The sequence below is a fragment of the Equus caballus genome, chromosome X (genome assembly GCF_041296265.1).
Source record: "Equus caballus isolate H_3958 breed thoroughbred chromosome X, TB-T2T, whole genome shotgun sequence".
NCBI lineage: Eukaryota > Metazoa > Chordata > Mammalia > Perissodactyla > Equidae > Equus > Equus caballus.
Window position 1 is genome coordinate 6607329 of NC_091715.1, and position 19994 is coordinate 6627322.

General features: G+C 46.5%; 1 protein-coding gene across 2 annotated transcripts in view; it reads right to left on the reverse strand.

Moving 5' to 3' along the window:
- Nucleotides 1–8346, reverse strand: part of GPR143 (G protein-coupled receptor 143) — a 48716-nt gene extending 40370 nt beyond the window's left edge. Inside the window, exons 1-3 of one of the 2 annotated variants that reach the window (XR_011434947.1) lie at nucleotides 7974–8337; nucleotides 5303–5412; nucleotides 4255–4349 (exon numbers count right to left, since the gene is read on the reverse strand). Coding sequence is in view for 1 of the 2 variants with exons in the window: in XM_005613969.4 (XP_005614026.3) it covers nucleotides 4255–4349; nucleotides 5303–5412; nucleotides 7974–8283 (515 nt within the window). In the remaining variant the exon portion in view is untranslated. Of the gene's footprint in view, nucleotides 1–4254; nucleotides 4350–5302; nucleotides 5413–7973 lie in introns of both variants that reach the window. The other variant, XM_005613969.4, reaches the window with a different exon arrangement.
- Nucleotides 8347–19994: the final 11648 nt, after the last annotated feature.

Below are 19994 nucleotides of genomic sequence, written 5' to 3' on the forward strand. Positions count from 1 at the left end.
CTCCAATTCATCCACGATCAGAGCAGCCTGTGGCTGAAGATCCTCGTTCATTTATCTGACCACTGGACAGTGTTCATGTCCCAGAACACAAAGGTCCTCCCCAGAGCCCCTTTGCTCTCACACTTTCATTTTCTCTGAGCAAGTAGTGACCTCAGTTCAGGGCTTTCCCCAGGATCTCAAGCGCCTTCTGTTACTGTTCAAAATCTGTACATCCCACGCCTGGAAAGAAAGTAGCAGTTTAAATTTTAACTTTCAATCTGTCTTAATGACCTTTCTCAGGATTAGGATGAAAAGAAACAATTCTCCTGTGCCAAAGAAAACAGCTAAGGACTGGAAGGACCTAGAAGGGACTGTGGAGTTTACTTCAGCCATACCTACGAAGCCTGGTCCCCTGCCCTGGACTTCCTCGGGACCCCTCCCCGCCAGCTGCAGTCTCTTAATTGCCACCCTTGGCCCTGGGCTCTGGAAAGAAACTGGCTCTTAAAAGAAGAGCTACAGAGGCTTCTGGACCCATACTCTCAGCTATGGCTCAAACCACCCAGTGCTGGCCCCTCAGAGACCTCACACCAGGAAGCATGACTTCTGCCAGGGACCAGGTGGGGGCTGCGTCTCCAGGGCTACAGAACACCTGTCTCACTTCTCTGCTGTGCGCTCTGGTCCTTGTCACCAGGAGAGCCCACTCCACTCCCGACAATCTTCCTAGCCCTTGAACCCTGCCCCTGTTCCTGCCCTTGGGAGGCCTCTGGATGTTTCATCTCCTTGGATGTTTGCCTCCTGCATTATGGGTGGTCCTTGGAAGCCACAATCTGCCCGGCATCCTCTCCTCCCTGCACACCCCCATCATCCTGCCTATCCTAACGCTGAGCTCCAAAATCAATTCCAAACACTCTTCTGGGTGTGAGGGGGGCTTCTTTTTTTTTTTTCTATTTGGTGAGAGAGATTGGCCCTGAGATGACATCTATTGCCAATCTTCCTCTTTTTGCTTGAGGAAGATTGCCCCTGAGCTAACATCTGTGCCAATCTTCCTCGATTTTGTATGTGGGTTGCAGCCATAGCATGGCTTGATGAGCAGTGCTAGGTCCACGCCCAGGATCCAAACCCACGAACCCTGGGCCACTGAAGTGGAGTGCATGAACTTAACCACTATGCCACCAGGCCAGCCCCTGAGGAGGGCTTCTTGATTGCCTGTCCTGGCCTCTCAGGGCTCTGCCTGTCCTCTCGGTCCAGACAGTTGTCAGGTTGCCCCGTCTTACCCCAGTCCCCTGTGGGTGGGGATGAAGCAATGCTTCCTCCTATGACAGCAGGAGGCAGACACTTCTTCCAGCTTCCTTTCCAGGCTCCAAGGTTCCTCTTATCTCCACAACTGCTAGTCTGTGAGACTTCTAGTTGTGTCACAGCTCCAATCCCTCCAAAACTGAGTGAGGGAGCCATCGTACAGGGACACACACTCACTTCAGGGATGAGGCCTTCTCATGCTGCTAGCTGCCTACTCAAAGCATTTTCCCTTTTTTCCTTAGTAATATAACCTGGATGTCATGCAGAGCAACAGCCTGCTTGGCTAACAGACTATATTTATGTCCTCCTCTTGCAGATAAGTGTGGCCATGAGACTAAATTCTGGCCAACAATATGAATGTGGAATTGTTGGTGAAACCCTCAGGGAGGCTGCTTAAAGGGAGCTGGCTCGGGGGAAAACAGACCCCTTTGCATTGCCCCCTTCCTCCTTCCTGCTGTCTGGAATGCAGATGTGATGGCTGGAGTTCCAGCAGCTATATTGGGCCATGACACCTTGAGGATGGAAGTCACATAATAGGATGGTGGAGTAGGAAAGCAGAAGCAGTTTGGGTCCCTGATGTCCATCATAAGAGCTCTGGATTCCCTATCTCTGGTCTCTTTTAGCATGAAAGAGAAAGTCCTATCCTGTTTAAGTCACTATTATTTTAGGTATTTTATGTAGTCAAAACTAATCCTCACCGATACACCTGGTTGGCTACCTTGGACCTTGACTATCTTCCCTAGAGAATCTTCACAACCAGGTAAATCTAGGTTTTTACAGACGTGTAAAAGCTTAGGAACTAAGGTAAAAAGGTGGAAGGAACAAACACAAAAATGAAGTAAGCACTGCATTTCAGGCCAGAGAGACCAAAGTTAACGATGATGTGGTATCCATAAGGACTATACGCCATTTCAGAGCAGGGGTCTACTAAGATTGCCCAGTGTACTCTATGGCCTAAACATGATGCTTATTTGGCTACTGATGTTGGTTTTAAAAGTGAATTTATTCCACAAATGGTGCGGGGACAACTAGATATCCACACACAAAAGAATAAAGGCGGACCTTTTCCTCACCCACACACCAAAATTAATTCAAAGCTAAATAAAAGTGTTCAAACCATAAAACTCTCAGAAGAAAACATAGGCGTAAATCTTTGTCACCTTGGATTAGGCAATAGTTTCTTAGATGACAGCAAAAGCACAAGAAATAAAAGAAAAAAATAGAAAATTGGACGTCATCAGGGGCCAGCCCCGTGGCTGAGTGGTTAAGTTCACTCGCTCTGCTTTGGTGGCCCAGGGTTTCGCAGGTTTGAATCCTGGGCGCGGACATGGCACCGCTCATCAGGCTACGCTGAGGTGGCGTCCCACATGTCACAACTAGGACTCACAACTAAGAGTTCACAAGTATGTACCCGGGGGCTTTGGGAAGAAAAAGGAAAAATAAAATCTTTAAAAAAAATTGAACGTCATCAAAATTACAAACTTTCGTGTTTCAAAAGACACCATCAAGTAAGGGAAAAGAGAGCCCACGGAATGGGAGAAAACATCTGTAAATCATCCATCATAATAAGGCCCTTGTATCCAGAATATATTAGGAACTCCTACAACTCAATATAAGAAGACAAATAGCCCAATTAAAACATGGGCGAAAGAAATGAAAAGCTATTTCTCCAAAGAGGGTAAACAAACGGCCAATAAGCACATGAGAAGATGCTGAACATCATTAGCCATCAGGAAAACAAAAGCAACAGTGAGATACCACGTCACACACACCAGGATGGCTAAAATATTAAAAACCAAACAAATACACAGCAAATAACAAGTGTGGTTAGCAAGGCTGTGGAGAAATGGGAACCCTCATGCATTGCTGGTGCCGACATAAAGTGGTGCAGCCTCTTTAGAAAGCAGTTGAGCAGTGTCTTACAAAGTTGTACACAGAGTTATTGTATGACCCAAGAATTCCACTCTTAGGCGTATACCCATGAGTATATGGTGAAAACGTATGTCCAACAAACACAAATTCATTGCTGCATTATTCCTAACAGTGACAACAATGGAAACCACCTAAAATGTCCATCAGCTGAGAAATGACTAAAACGTAGTCTAGCCATACAATGGAATATTACTCAGCAACGAACAGGAGTGAAGCACTGATATGTGTTACCACATGGGTAAACCCTGAACATGCTATGCTAAGTTTAAGAAGCCAGACACACAAGGTCACATATAGTGTGATTCCATTTATAAGAAATGTCCAGAAGAGGCAAATCTAAAGACAGAAAGTTGATTCGTAGTTGCCAGGGGTTCCAGGGGAGGGGAGATTGGTGAGTGCCCAATAACTAGTACAGAAATTTTGGAGGAGTGATTAAAATGTCATAAAACTAGATGCTGGTGACAGTTGCACAATTCTGTGAATATACTAAAAAACAATGTATTTTACACATTTAAACGGGTGAACTTTATAAAGCTGTTTAAAAAAAAAAAAAAAAAGCAAGCAAGATTCAATTCAAAGCCACCAGTGCCAATGTCCTAGGCACCATGCAATTTCTCAGCTGGCGGCCACCGCAGCTCCAGCCCCCTCAGGTTCCATAGTTAGCATAAAGTGTCAGTACATATTTGGAAGGATTTTTTTCCTTGAACTTTTCCATACAATCAAAAATTGTTTATATTCATGCCAATTTTTTTCAGCATTTGTCCAGTTCCAAGCATTTAAATTATTGAATTACTTGTTTTCAAGGTTTTAAAATGGTCATTATTTTGAATCTGCATTTGGCTTTTTATACTTGATCTTAGCCAAAAGGCCAAGAAGCAATATTGGCTTTTTATAAACGCGAGCTGCCATAGATTTCTCGGGGAAGGGGCCAGCTGACAGATTCCGACCGACTGTGTCTGCTGTACTGAAAAATACTTCGGAGCACTCAATAGTATCTCCTCAAACCACAGAGCCTCGGGCAGAGAGCCCGCGGACTTCTCTGAATACCTCAGTCCCGCAGATCTCCGGATCACCAGATAGGCGTCAACCGCATAGCAAAACAGCCACCAGAAGCAGGCACTGTACAACAGCTGGATCCACATCTGTAATCAGGAAGAGCCTGGCATCAAAGCTCCTGGAAACAGGCACCAGATTGCCCCCATCCGTGAAACGAGCTGGCGGACGCCCTCTTCCTCTGACGTCAGGAAGCGGCACATGAAAGGCCTCCGGAGACACGCGGACAGTCTGGTGAACCAAGGGGGGCTGTGCCTTTGTTCTCTGCCTGCTCAGTGGGACTGGACGAGCGAGCCCTGCCTTCTGCTACACTTGGAGGCACAGCGGAGAGAGGGCTCAGGCTTGCGGCTGAAACCGGCATGAGGGCTCACAGGGTCTTTGAACTAGCAGCTCTTTTGCTGAGAACAAATGAACACGGGCAGGAAAGACCTTCCTAGGAGAAGGGAAAGGAAAGGGGCCCCGTGTGTTAGAGGCAGCAAGAGATTGATACTCCTCATCAGTGGGGGCTGAGACAGATGCTCCAGCGAGACGCAGCTGGGAAGCACGGAGGGGAGGGAGGGAGAGAAACTGACAATTCTGCTACAGACGGTAAGGTCAGCATAGCATCCACGTACTTTAAGATCACTCCCTTGAGCGTTAACCCAGTGAACAGAGCAATGTGTGTGTGTGTGTGTGTGTATCTCATTATGTAAAATACATCCAATAAATCAATAACTTCCTTTTTTCTGGCCAGCTGGTTTTGATTATGGCACTACGGTAAAGATTGCATACGTGTGCTTAAGGGTGGGGGGAGAAACCCCACTACAGCAGTGGTTCTTAAACTTGAGCGTGCATCAGGAGCCCCTGGAGGGTTTGTTAAGTCACAAAGGTCTCCCCTCCCCTCCAAGTTCCTGATGAGTAGGGCAGGGCAGGGCTCTGAGAATTTGCATTTCTAACAAACTCCAGTGGGTTGGTGGGTGGGTTGGGACCACACTTTGGAGGACCACAGCATAAGAGGAGAACAGGGAGGGAGGAGGGGCCAAACAAAGGGAGGCGTACTTACTGCGCTCCCCACACAGAAGGCGGCAGGCCAAATGTCTGTCCTGTTCACGTCTGAGATGCTTTCAACGAAATCTGGAAATCCTAACCACACCGTAGACCGGACTACGATCCCTAAGGGAGAATTAGATGATGCTTTGTTTCTGGTCCTAATTCAAATCTAAAGCTGACTTGTCACTCCGTAAAAACGATAGATAGATAGATAGATAGATAGATAGATAGATAGATAGACAGACAGATAGATAGACAGATAGATAGATAGATAATTGATAGATAGGAAGGGAGAGAGAAGGAAGTGAGGGAGGGAAAGAGAGAAGAAAGGAAGAAACACATTGGTGTGGGCAGAAAGAGAGAGGAAAAAAGTAAGACTGAGTTACTCAAAAAATTAATTACTATTATGGTGGCAAAGCACTTAGATTTCAACTGAAACCATCGTTAGCCAGAATCATGTCCCTCATCTCTGTATTTACTTGGCATTAACAAGCGATTATGTGAAGAACGAGCTTTATTTCTTGGCTATATTTTTAATGTCCATGTTAACTATTCCTCATATAAAAAAGAATGAGAAAGCACAATTCTGAAGTTTAAAAAGATAGTACTTTCATTCTTTAAAAAAACACACTGAAGATTTTCACAAATTAGTTCTTGATAATTTGCTCTTGACGTTTATTATTTGTGAGTTTTCTTTGCTGTTAGACCCAAATATCTAATTCTCCTCAAAACAATACACACACACAAGGTATTTTATTAAGAGTCTTTGTTAGGTAATGTGATACCCTTTGTTTAAGCACACACTATGTAATACACTGCTAAAGGGGAAGGAACTATCCACAGTACAAAGTTAGACATATTTACTAGTGTACACTAGTATCTAGTGTAACACACTACCAAATATATACTGTCATATACTAGTAAATATATACTGTCATACACTACTAAACATTTACTGTGTAATACACTACTAAACATATACTGTGTAAGACACTGCCAAATATATACTGTGTAACACACTAGTAAGTATATACTGTGTAATACACCAGTAAATAAACACTATGTAATACACCACTAAAGGGGAAGAATGAACTAGATAGCTTAAGATAGATCTTCTCACTGTCAAGCCACTGCTAAGGAAAATACTGCTTTTCCTCTGTGAGTGCCGTGTTGACTCCAGCACATAGCCCTCCTCTGAGCTCCATCAACACCCTATGACCTAGGCACTGGGAGTTCTTATTTTTCAGTGAAGGAGTCCAGTGACCCAGCCTTCCCCTGACTTCTACTGCTGCTCATTGGCCCACAACACCATCGACCTCCCTTCTAAAGGTGGAAGAACATACAGACATTATTTCAGTGACCCTCAAAAGATGTTTGGGTGCATCTTTATTTCCAGATGTTCAAGTTACAGGAACTAAATTACTGTTAAGATACTTTTCCAAAATGATTTAGAAGAATGGGGAAGAAAACCAATTTTTTATTTAATTATCCTGCACTAAAATGGTTTTATCCTTAATAGAAAACAAGTATTGCTTCCTGTCTTAGTCCTCAAGTCTGAGAAAGCGACTGGAGGTTCCACAGCATTTATTGGAAGTCAAGGTTCCTGAGCATCTCCCATCACGGAGAATGGGAGGACTGGGCCCTGGGACACACAGCCACCCGTGCCCAGATACCTGCTCAAGGTGGGGTATGAACTGCTGCCCTCCCCTCTGGGCACGCACATGGAGGGCAGTTCCAACCCTGCCAACAGCCTTTGCTTCAAGAGCAAGCATTACCGAAAAATTCCAAAATGGTCAGCACCTGTCAGCCGACTGCAAAATGTGGACAGTGTTTGGATCCTGATGCGAACAAACCAACTGAAAAATAACATTTATGAGACAACTGAACATACACCAATGATATCAAGGAATAGGTTTTCATTATTTTAAGGTGATAGTGATATTGGTGTAATATATATAAATATGTGTGATATATATATTTAAATTCTTATCTTCTAGAGCTATATACTGAGATCTGTATGGATGAAATGATACAAATTCTGGGATTTGCTTCAAAATAATCCAGTGGACAGTGGGATAAGGGGATGGGGTGTAGATGAAGCTGGGTGATGGGAACCGGGGGGCTCATTATACAGTCTCTCTACATTTGTATATGGTAGACATTTTCCAAAATAAAAAGTTAAACAAAATGGTTGGCAATGTCTAGCTTAGAGGTCTCACTGGTCAAATACTTATGGATCCATTATATTTTCTGGGTTTTGCTTAACGGCACTGTCTAAAGTTTCCCTAGTAAGCTTGCAATAACCAAAACAATAAACTGGTTTTTTAAAAAAACAAATGTCCCTTGGACATAATTTTCACCGCCCATCTTGTTTTGTAGAGACCCCTAGTAGTTCCGTCCAGTCCCGAGGGAGCCGCCTCCCGTTTCGTCCTCGTCTGCGCTCGCTCGGAGTACGCAGATGCCCTGCCCATCTCCGCCCGCCGTGCGTCCCGACCCGGGCAGCGACCCGCTGCCAGCCTGGGCCGCGCGCCTTCATCCACGCGCCAAGCAGGTCCCACCCTAGGGCCGTGCGCCCTCGCCCAGACTCGGGGGCAGGTCCCACCCCGGGGCCAGGTCCCACCCCGGGGCCGTGCGCCCTCGCCCAGACTTGGGGCAGCTCCCGCCCTGGGACCGTGCGCCCTTACCCAGGCAGCCGAGCCAGTCGCAGGCGGTGGCGGCGCGCAGGATGCGGGCCGAGGCCGGCGGGGCTGTCGCGGGGGCCCCGGGGCCCGCGAGCCGGCGCCCGGGCAGCAGCTGCAGGAGGCCGAGCGCCAGGCGTAGCGCGCCGCTGCCCAGGCACAGCGCGTGGAAGGCCTGCGGCTGGAAGCCCAGCACGAGCTGTGTGGCGGCGTCCCGCGTGGGGCAGCAGAAGGTCCCGAGGCGCGGGGAGGCCATGGGCCGTGCTCCGGATCGCGGCCAGGGTCTGCCAGGACCCCGCGGGCCGGCCTGGGTCATGTGCTGGGCGGGCTTGTGGGGGAGGCATCATGTGCCCTGGGCCTCTCTCGCAGCCCCCGCCCCGATCCCCCGCGCTTGCAGAAAAGGCTCCCTGGGGGCCGCGCGCCCTGTGCAAGCGCCACGAGGCCTCACGAGGGGGATGCTTGCTTGGGAGGAGGACGGGTGGGGGAACGAGATGCCAGAGGTCGGGGAGGTCGGCTTTCTCCCCTTTCACCCAGCCTCCCCAGTGGTTTCATTCCCAGAACCTAGAGCCCCCAAAACTGCCATCTCGTCTTAGCTGCTCTTACCAGGAAAGCATACCTCATGTTGCAGATTTTTCCTATTTGGGACTCCGCCATCCGTGATTTTGATGCGTTACAGGCACCAGAACACGTTCATAAACTGTGACCGATGTGATTCGTATTAAATAGTGCTCTTTTACGGCCCCTCTGCGCCATGGAAACAATCCCACAGAGGCAGGATTTTCATTTCTTTTTTTAAAGAGTGGCACCTGAGCTAACATCTGTTGCCAATCTTCTTTTTTCTTTCTTTTTCTCCCCAAAGCCCCCAGTACATACTTGTACATCCTAGTCATGGGTCCCTCTGGTTGTGCTATGTGGGACGCCACCTCAGCGTGGCTTGATGAGCGGTGCCATGTCCACGCCCAGGATCCGAACTGGTGAAACACTGGGCCGTGGAGGCGGAGCACGTGAACTCACCCACTAGGCCACGGGCCTGCCCCTGGGATTTTCGTTTAAAATCAACAAATAAATCTTAAAGAGGGGCTGGCCTGGCCGAGTGGTTAAGTTTGCGTGCTCCGCTTCGGTGGCTCAGGGTTTCACCCATTAGGATCCTGGGCGCGCCAGGTCGGATCCTTTTGAAGCGGTGGCATCTGCAGCCCTTTGTTAAAGGCTCTACTTCCCATCAGGCAGGGCAGCCTCTGTCTGCCTTCCACGGGTGCCGACAGGAAGCCTAGGCCTGTGGTTTTCCAGGAAGAAGGCATAGGAGCTGAGCCCAAACTTTGCCTTCCTTAAAACTGCAAAGCTGGTGGTAGAAATGTACATGAGCCGCTGGGGTGGGAAGGCATGTGAATGTTTGCAATGTAAGTGTTTAATGAGAGAAGACGCAGGAAAACGGGGGGACGCCTTACCTTTGGTTGAGTGGGAAAGAAATGAGAGAAAGGGGCCCATTTACTGGGGGGAGAGGTCAAAGGTGTCTGCTTCTGGGTTGCCAATGGGCCTGTTAGGTTTGTTGATGACGATAAACCTGATAGAACTGGGTTTTTTCTTTCTTTTTTTTTTTTTTAAAAAAGCTTTGGTTAAGAGAGCCATAACCTAGAGGGCTCTTTTATTTTTCTTAAATGGGGAAATTACTTCGACCTAGAAGAGCTTTTTTTAAAAACTTCACTCTATATTTATTATCATTAGTACTGATATAATTTTGAAACTTTTATGCATATAGAATAAAGCATGAATTACTCCCTTGGGGAGGAGATTGTTACAAATGAAGATTCCTAGGCCAGACTGGCTACAGCTGGGCCTCAGAGCAAACGTGTGGAATGATGGATATAAGGCTGAATTTCTTAACTGTCGAAAAAGTAAGAAAGAACTTGAAATTAGTATGAGAAATAAAACAGATGACGGAAACTTTTTCGTGAAACAGTGCAACTACAATATGCGAAAAAGTAGACAGGTAAAGCACACACACTTGGGAAGTGGAAACATCTCGAAGTACCGTAGATGTGAGAAATAGAAAGATGACACTGCAGAGCCATAGTCAGCTGAGCATGGACGTTGAGATACTTGTCCGGTAATTATCAGGCCTTGAAGTATATGAAGTCCATTTTTGCACCCCCACCCTCTTCTCTCCCTCTCAGTTTTCCACCCTGCATTTTCACAGTCTGGGCGGCCCAGGAAATGCCCTGTTGTCTCGGCTTTCCCTTGGCTCCACAATTCACATTTGCCTGCTATCCCCACTTGATCAGATACACCAGCCGCTGGGAGAGGCTCAGGGGGTTTCTCTTCCGGGCAACTTCTTTTTCACAGTGAGTGCCCTGACATCCAGATGTCTCAACCGAAAGGACTGAGTTCATAGTGAGAACCTCAGGTATTCCACAGAGCCCAGAGGAGGAGGTAGCCAGGGGCAGGTGGATGGTCTGTTCAGATGTGCTCGTAGCAGCAGCCGAAGTGAGGAGAGTGTAATTCACAAGAACGTCACTTCCCGTTTTTGGAGCTCATCAGTGGGCAGGCACTGTGCATTTTACTCATTGTCTGATTTAATACACAGAACGAGCCTTTCGGCTAAGTTTTACGGATAAACTGAGGAGGACAGTATGTAAATTAACGGGCACAGCTATGTTCCAATAAAACTTTGCAAAACTGGCAAAGAGCTGGACATTGTGGCCCCTCTAGGTCCACCCACAGAGGCTCTGGCTTATCCAGCAGCTGCCTTGAAGGGCTGGACAGCTAAGCCCTAAATGCAGGGAGGTTAACACCTAGTGGGACAGGCAAAAAGGCCAATGAGAGAGCAGAAGCAGGAAGGTGCTGGCAGATAAATTGCTCATATTTCCCTCCTCCCCCAATGGATGTTTCCGACAAGTGGTTTCATACAGCCCTGAGCAACCAGCTGTGTTTCTTGGAAATCTGTGGCCAGTTCATAAAGGTACCACTATTAATTTGCTCTTTCTCCTACCCTGCCTTCCTTCCCTTTTGTCCTCACTCCTGCTGTCCTGGGATCCCATGGTGTCCCCAGTAAAGCTTTAGCACACAATTTGCCTTAGCCCCTGCTTTCTAAGGAACCCAGGCTAAGACATCTGCCTTCCTGATAAAGGATTTCAGCTGCTCCAGCCACAGGCCTCCTTTGGGTCCATCTGATGGTCAGCAGCACCTTGGCCTTTCAATTCATTTCATTCAACAGAAATTTACTGAGCACCATGTGCAAATTGATTGAACAAAGATAAAAAGACAGTGTCCAATAAATATGGGAGTGCTACCAGGCCTTAATAAAGAAGAACGCAGAAAGGACAAAGGCATTGCCAGCACCAAATAAACTAGTCATAGATATAAGTGGAGGACGTGGAAAGAGATAGAGGTGGAGTATGGTTTAAAATTAAACTGTACTTTTTTTTAAATAGACACATAAATGATGTCACCTGAGAACAGAATTCATCAACTTTAATGTGCATTCCCTTGCAGATCTCATTGCAGTTAAGTTCGCATGTTCTGCAGATTCTGATTCCGGATGTCTGGGGCGAGGTGCAAGACTGTGTTTCTAGCAAGCTCCCAATGATGTGGATGCTGCTGGTCAATGGCTCGTACTTTGAGCAGCAAGGCCCTAGAGCTTGTATCTCAACCTGAAAAAGAAAGGGAACATCCAGGCCGTATTTAAATTTGGAGAGGGCTTAGTTCAAAACAGATGCAGAAAAACTGATCAACATCCAACTAAGCCAAAGAGCATTGTAAGGCCCCAGGGAGTGAGGACTGTTTGGGACCAGCTTCGGACAGAAGTCAGGATGCTGGGAGGAAAAGGAAGCAAATGAAAGAGGAAGAAGACAGATAAGGACTGGGAGGGATAAACGAAAGCGATTTCGTGTTGAGAAAGAGAGAATGTCCTTTCAGGTTGAGAACATTCCCCCAGTCTAGATCAAAGCAGAGGCCGGGGCTCTGATACACTCTGACAGAAGCGCTTTTTGCACAGATGAGCAGCTCAGTGCCCTCAAATGGACCAATCTAATTGCAAACGAATCCCACCTCATTGACACCATTTTAAATGCTTTCTCTCTGAAACCAACTAGCCAGTCATTAAATAAATAAAGCTCAAATGGAAAGCAAAACAGGGTTCACTTGACAGAGATTCGATTTTCAATTCACAGCTAAATTTGCTGGAACACAGCTATTCTGTGAAGAAAGAACAAGTGTTAACAGTCTCATGAAGTAAACGTATCAAAAGTAACAGTATAGTAAGCTGCAATTGACATTAGTGATGGAATAAACACCAAGGAAAAAGAAAAGGAAACAAAAATACATTAAAAGCTGCCTGTGGTATCAGTAGTTAATGCTATTATTCTTAAATAAATGTTTAATGACTAAGAGAACAGAGCCACAAATAAATGGGCAAGCATGAACAATTAAGGATAGTTCAATGGTGAGTTAAATCAAGGAAAGTGTTTTACATGTAAATCCACATTTTGTTCTTTTTCTGATGTGCATGAAAGCATAAGTAATTCTACATTCCTTCATGGTTAGAAACAATTATTCTTCCATTTACATATCTAAAGACATTTCTCTAGCATTCTTATAATGAGGAATGGCAGCATTTCAGTTCAATTCACCTTATCCTATAAACTGACATTTGGATCTTTCAGCTCAAAAAGAGAAAAAGTTGTTGTTTTTAATGAAAATTTCCAACACTCAAAAAGCAATGTAATGATTTTGAGACCCAGATGCTCAGCTGTGTATTTGAGGTCAATTGACAAACACTTAAGGCCGATTCAAGGCAAATTCTTTTCTATAAATCTGCTCTCTTTGGAGTGACTTTAAGAGTACACACACAGGGGCTGGCCCGGTGGTGTAGCAGTTAAGTTCGCATGTTCTGCTCTGGCGGCCCGGGGTTTGCTGGTTTGGATCCCAGGTGCAGACCTACACATGGCTTGTCAAGCCACGCTGTGACAGATGTCCCACATATGAAGTAGAGGAAGACCGGCATGGATGTTAGCTCAGGGCCAGTCTTCCTCAGCAAAAAAGAGGAGGATTGGCAGCAGATGTTAGCTCAGGGCTAATCTTCCTCAAAAAACAAGAGTACAGACACACATTTTTGTTTAAATGTATACACGAAATTATCTCTTAATAGAATTGTAGAAAAATTGTACACACTTGATTGGCAGCCAAATTGAACTTAGAAAAAGTTTTATTTGTGCTTTTAAGAGCATGAATGATGGAAAAGATCTATTCAATCAAAAGTCAGTAAATCTGGGGCTGGCCCCATAGTCTAGTGGTTAAGTTCACCATGCTCCACTTTGGTGGCTCGGGTTCAGTTCCTGGGTGGGGACCTACACCACTCATCGGTGGCCATGCTGTGGCAGTGACCCACATACAGAATAGAGGAAGATTGGCACAGATGTGAGCTCAGGGTGAATCTTCCTCAGGCAAAAAGAGGAAGATTGGCAACAGATGTTAGCTCAGGAAGAATCTTCCTCAGGGAAAAAAAAAGTCAGTAAATCCATTCCAATTTGAAATTATGCCCTGAATGTATAGATGTTCTTGAATTTCTTATCTCCTATAAAGTCAAAAGACATCTATCACAAGTTCTTGGTGGGGGAAGAGGTGACAGACAGGACAAAGTTTCTCCTTCTGAGGAGACAGAAGGGAACAGGGATGTGGATCACTATTAGAAAGGACTGGAAAGAAGGCTAGAGTCTAAAGCTTAGCTGGTTAGAAACCAGGAGGCACCATTTCTGACGTTAAATGTGCAGTCTTAGTGACTAAAGATGCAAGATGCAAAGGAAGATTTGAAAACATACCATGAACACAAAGATAACAGTATGACTCCGAGTCTGGTTCTGATGCTTGCACTGTCTTTTCAAACTGTTTATTGCCTTTCAGTATGCCTTGTAATTATTTGTTGAAAGCTGGACATGATGCACTAGGTGAAAAGAATTGTGGTAAACAGGTCTTTAGTGGTGGGGTGGGAAGATGCTGGGGGAGGAGAAGCATCTTTTAGTGAGCCTGTGCCCCTTGGCTGTGAACTTTACAAACGCCTCTCAGTTTTTTCCCCTGCCATTGATGGGAAAGGATGTCTGGAGGAAGCGGGAGTTTGGTATTTCCCTTCCTCCAGGGCAGTTAGGCTCTGACAAAACCTCAGTAAGTTAGGCTCTGATAACTTCAATAGGTTACTGTCACATTTCTCTTGAGGGCAGATCTTGTTCGGAAGAACAGAATGTGCTGGCATATATAAAAATGGCCACTCTCCCCCTCCCTCTGACAGAGGAGTGAGCAGATTTTTCTCCAGTCTTCACTGGGAGACCCTGGTAGAGCTCTAGGAGGTAAATTTCATAAAAGTGTGGGGTCCCCTGGAGTTTTTAACTCACAGACTTGTCCACACTGAGCCTCCAGCAATTTGTCAATTACTGTTCAGGTTTTCCTACCCCAGCATGGTTCCTCTAGAGGTTTCTGCTCATGGTTTCCATGCCAGCAAGTTGTGGTTCTCTGCATCTGCTTGCCCATCTCTTCAATTTTGGGGGCAGCAGTTTTCTCTGTGACCTCGCTTCTCTGACAAATCTAAGAAGAGTTGTTGATTTTTCAGCTTGTTCAGCTTTTTACTTGGTAGGATGAAGTGTGACTGCCAAGCTCCTCACATGCTGGACCAGAAAGTGGCAACACACATTTATTATTCCCCAGTTTCTATGGCTCAGGAGTTCAGGCACGGTTTAGCTGGGTCTCCCATTTCAGGGTCTCTCAATGGCTACAATTAAGATGTCTGCCAGGGCTGGGTCTCATCTGAAGGCTTGAGTGGGGAAGGATTCACTTCCAAGCCTAATGTTAATTGGCAAATTTCTGTTCTTCCCGGGCTGTTGGCCAGAGGCTACCTTCAGTTCCTTGCCACATGGGCCTCTCCACAGGGCAGCCTACAACAAGGTGGCTTGATTGATCAGAGCCAGCAAGAAAGATACTGCTGGCAAGATGGAAGCCACAATCTTTTTTTTTTTTTTTTTTTTAAAGATTGGCACCTAGGCTAACAACTGTTGCCTATCTTCCTTTTTTTTTTTAAGGATTGGCACCTGGGCTAACAACTGTTGCCAATCTTTTTTTTTTTTCTGCTTTATTTCCCAAACCCCCCCAGTACATAGTTGTGTATCTTAGTTGCAGGTCCTTCTAGTTGTGGGATGTGGGACGCCACCTCAACGTGACCTGACGAGCAGTGCCATGTCTGCGCCCAGGATCCGAACCCTGGGCCGCCGCAGCAGAGCGCGCGAACTTAACCACTCGGCCACGGAGCCAGCCCCAACCACAATCTTTTTTAACATAAACCCAGAAATGATATGCCATCACCTTTGCCGTTTTCTACTGGTTAGAAGTGAGTCACAGGTCCTGTCCACACCCAGTGGAAGGGAATACACAGAGTGTGAACTCTAGCAACTGGGGCTCATTGGGGAGGCCATCTTAGTGTCTGTCCCCCATAGCTACTCCTCAGGTTGTCTGATGGGGCAAGGGAGTTGGAGGGTCCACTCTTGTCAGTCAGCCAGGAAGGGCTTCCCCTGGGGTGGGCATTTCAACTCCCAGGCACTTCTGGTCCCCCAGGCTCTCTGCGTGGATTGGCAGAGTGAGTTCCTGCCACCTGAGGGCATCCTCCTGCAAAGAGGTGCAAGGCTGGCTGTTGAGGCTCAAGGAATGTGTTAACAGGATGCAAGGATGACATGGCTGGAGTCCAGGCAGCATCTGCTACCCTCTCTATCCACAATTAAATTTGCTTGCTTTGACCTCATGAAATGGACAAAAATGTTCAGGTTTGGCTACAAAGCTTTAAGCGGGTAAAAACTGTTGCAGTGGCTTATATCTTGGCTCTCAACCCCTTTCTCTGCCCCCTGGGGTGGAGAAATCAGTAGCTCTGCAAATATTCCAGACAGTGAATGGGTTTTGAACCCGGGCTTGGACCCCAAAGAGCCTGATTTGTGGTTGTTGTTGGGTATTAACCTCACCCGACAAAACAGGAATCTTGGCTCCTGAAGGAACCTGCTCTTTCCTCCGAACAAACAGAAATTCATGGGCTGAGGAATAGTACTGAAGAGGACGGCTTCAGCTCTGCCACGGGCAGGTGACGAGTCTGGGAGGGAAGCCTCACGGCCTGAGAAGAGCCGTGGGAAGGACAAGGGTGGGGCTTGTGTTCTGAGAAGAGGAAGGAAACTAAACTAATATTATTATCTGACTGCCTTCCATGAGCTGGCAGCATCAGCTACTTAGCGTCTTGCTTAACTCTCACCTCCACCCTTGTGGCTCATCTTTTTCTCTCTCGTTTATGTATAAGGCACCGGAAGAGGTGAGGAAACTTGTCCAAGGTCACGGAGGTGGTAGAGCTGAGAATCAAACCCAGGCAGGTCAGGTCCTAAGCACTTCCTCCAGAGGGAAACCCGAGATTCACTTCCCTGTCACCATGAATGTCTGCAAACTAGTCAGACCAAGAAACGCAACTTCTCACCCTACCATCTTGAAGCAACAGGAGTCCACTTTTGAGAAGATGGAGGTAGGTCGCAGACGGCCGAGTCTGATGCCATTTGACTATCATCGCACTGTCAAGGAAGTGTGTGTGTGCATGTGTGTGTGTGAGTATGTGGTGGGGTGAGGTGAATAGGATGGACATGCATATATACATGTTACATATTTCAAACTTTGTTCAAGTTTTATGTTTTCTTTTGTAGCACACTATACTAATTAAATGAAACGAGATGACTCATTTCTGGGAGGGCTATATGCTCTGAAGTCCTCATCCACACCAGACTGTTAAGTCTCACATATCGACCAAAAAGGACTAAATACGCTCATTAACCACAGACTTTGGCTAATTCTGAAATGACTGCTTCGCTGGTACTCAAGTGGCCGTGAGCAGGGAATAGGAAATCCACATTAACCTCAAGAGCTTGGCTCGCGGTTAGAACTACAGCAGTTGGCAGATCATACAACCTTACGTCAACCCTGTCGCGCACGCTGCAGAAACATTTGTCTGAGACACCTGCTGGAGCACACATTTCAGTATCAGAAAGACTGAAAGGCACTCACAGAGAAAATGTGGTAAGCGAATCCTCTGAGGGGAGCCTGAGAGTTTACGTGTAATGGCTCTTCCCCCCGAGTCTTTGGGTCGCGTTGCCTTGCCCTTGGTTGAACACTTAAACTAAACTATGTGTTTAACTTGAGTCTCTTGAACTTGTGACATTTCTTTAGTCCATCACAGGGGTCAGAAAATTTGGTAAGGAACCAGACAGTAAAGATCTTAGCCTTGGCAAGCCACACGGTCTCTGTCACATTTACCCAACTCTGCCATAGGAGCCCCAGGGTAAGTAAATGAATGGATGCGGCACTGGACCAATAAAGCTTTATTAACAGAAACAGATGGCCAGCCCTCCAGCCATAATTTAGCAACCCCCGGGCTTTTCTATCACACTAAGCAAAACAAAATAATAACAAAATAAGAAATACGTATGGGCTTTTGTGATGTGTATTTGCTAGATTTTTAGAGTATTTGATTCTGCTTTAGAAAATAAGAGAAACTATGTGAAGTAGTATCTTATGAGATACATTAAACGTATAAGTAAGTAGAGCGTATGTAAGCTATACATAGATATGGAGGGATGGAAGGACCAAGTAGGCCCCCAATATTAGTGGGGTCTTAAATTGGGCATCGCTGGGGGCCGGCCCGGTGGCACAGTGGTTAAGTTCACACATTCCGATTCTCGGCGGCCCAGGGTTTGCCGGTTCGGATCCCAGGTGCGGACATGGCACCACTTGGCACGCCATGCTGTGGTAGGTGTCCCACATATAAAGTAGAGGAAGATGGGCATGGATGTTAGCTCAGGGCCAGTCTTCCTCAGAAAATAGAGGAGGATTGGCAGTAGTTAGCTCAGGGCTAATCTTCCTCAAAAAATAAAATAAAATAAAATAAAGATTTAAATTGGCCATCGCTGGTGACACCTATTATGACCACTTGCGTCCTCTACCTGAGAAACACAGCTAACACCCACGGTTGCTGAGCAGGTTACCTAGCAAGCTATAGCTGTGGTGGGCATGCTTGCCCCACTGCCTCTCTGACAGCCCAGCGGTATTGAGTCCAGGCACCTTCCACCTGCTGATCTGCCTTGCTCACCTTCAACTGTGGTCCCTCTAAGCGCAGTCAGCTGGGCAGGCTGTCGTGGCAGAGAGAGAGAGAGAAGCACTTCATGTAACTGACGATAAGGTAGTGCGGCCCTTTCACCCAGCTAGCATCCTGCCCTAAACACATCCACCACCCACCTTTCCTCCTTTCTCTCAGTATGTTTTAAATTGACAATCAATGCTGTGATCTGATCATCTTCATTTGGTCTCAGGGATAGCCTGCTGGGTTATGAACTTGGTGGCTAACCGTTGAATCACAGTGATTTCCCACAGAACACCTTCTCGCTGTAGCGAGAAACCTGGCATCATTTCCTTATCCATGTGATCAAGATGACTGTCACCTATGACAAGCCATGTGGACGTCAAGTACCTCCTGATGTGGTGCGCCGAGGTCACATTGCTTCTGTGTGTTCCTCCCCCAAATCCATAACCCAGTCTAGTCACGAGAAAAACGCAGACAAGCCCAAACTGTGGGACATCTTGCAAAATACCTGACTCGTCCTCCTAAAAACTGTCCAGGTCATGAGCCAGAAAGCTAGAGAAACTCATGGGCCAGCGGAGACTCAGGAGACACAGCAACTAAATGCCACGTGACGTCCTGGGACAGAAAGAGGATATCAGTGCACAAACTGGGGAGATGCGAATAGAGCCAGGAGTTCAGTGACCAGTAATGTCCCGGGGAAATGTATATAGGCTCTCCGTGTACTATCTTTGCGCCTTTCCTGTAAATCCAAAACTATTCCAAGATAAAATAAAATTTATTTTTAAAAAGTCAATCACACGATATTTCCTGTGGCCCTTCCACGTGTATAATTATGCAAAAGTAAAGAGTTATCATGATCAGTTAAGTTTTTAGAAACTTCCTATGTCTGCCTGGAAAAATTGTGGTAAAATTTCTACCACCTTTCAGACAGCTGTCCTCCGTTACTTCCTGTTATTTCTGCACCTAGTCAAATACTCCTACATTCCTTGAAGTTCAGTCAATAGATCCAACTGAAACAAGTATTTTGGCCAGCGGCCAGTGAAGGAATTTCCCGCATCCCAATCAGCAGTCCCTCCAACACCAAAGAAGCTTCCAGCGCCCCTCCTTCCCGCAGCACCCGAAATTCTTTCAGCTCTCAGGACGCACAGATGGTCCCTTTCTCCCTGTGTGTGTGTGGTTGTGGCTGTGTTGTGGGGCGAGAGGGAGGGAATGAAATCACATTCATTAGGCTCCCGCAGGGTGCCGACTCTCCAGGTTCTGTCATTTTATTCCAATGGTTCGCAGAGATGCAAGCCGCCTCGGCATTGCCCGGGGGGCTTGTTAGAAATGCAATTTCACTCGGCCTTCCACGAGAGCCTCGTGTCAGGATCTTTATTGTGTATTTTTCCCCCTCAGATGTGGAGTATGAAGCTAGAAAGGCATTCCACAATGACACAAATGATATCCTAGTGAAAGAGCAGAAGCTTCAGCCTGCATTTTGGAAAACTAGGATGTTCAACGATGTCTCACCGAAAGCTCAGGTACAGAATTATTTTTTGCAGCTTGGAATTTCCTCTGTTGGCTTTCACTAGAATCAGCTGGATGATCTATGGGACTCAGGTATCGCATTTTTATACTGCGATTTAGTTCGCAAAGCTATCCCCAAGTTACAAGCAAGTTGGTCCCAGGTGGTGTTCGAAATTTGAAAAAAAAATCTTCCCCAGATGCAATTTGTAAAGAAAAGTAAGGTTGCCAGGCTGGCTGCAAAACTCTTGCCCTCTCTGGAGCCCCCGGCCCTGCCCATGGGCTGAGCTCTGATCTGGGACCCCCAGGTCTACGTCCTTGACCTCAGCTGATGGTCACTTGGAGGGTGGTGGATCTGGCTGCTTTTTACCCTTCCTTTCCTCCCTCCC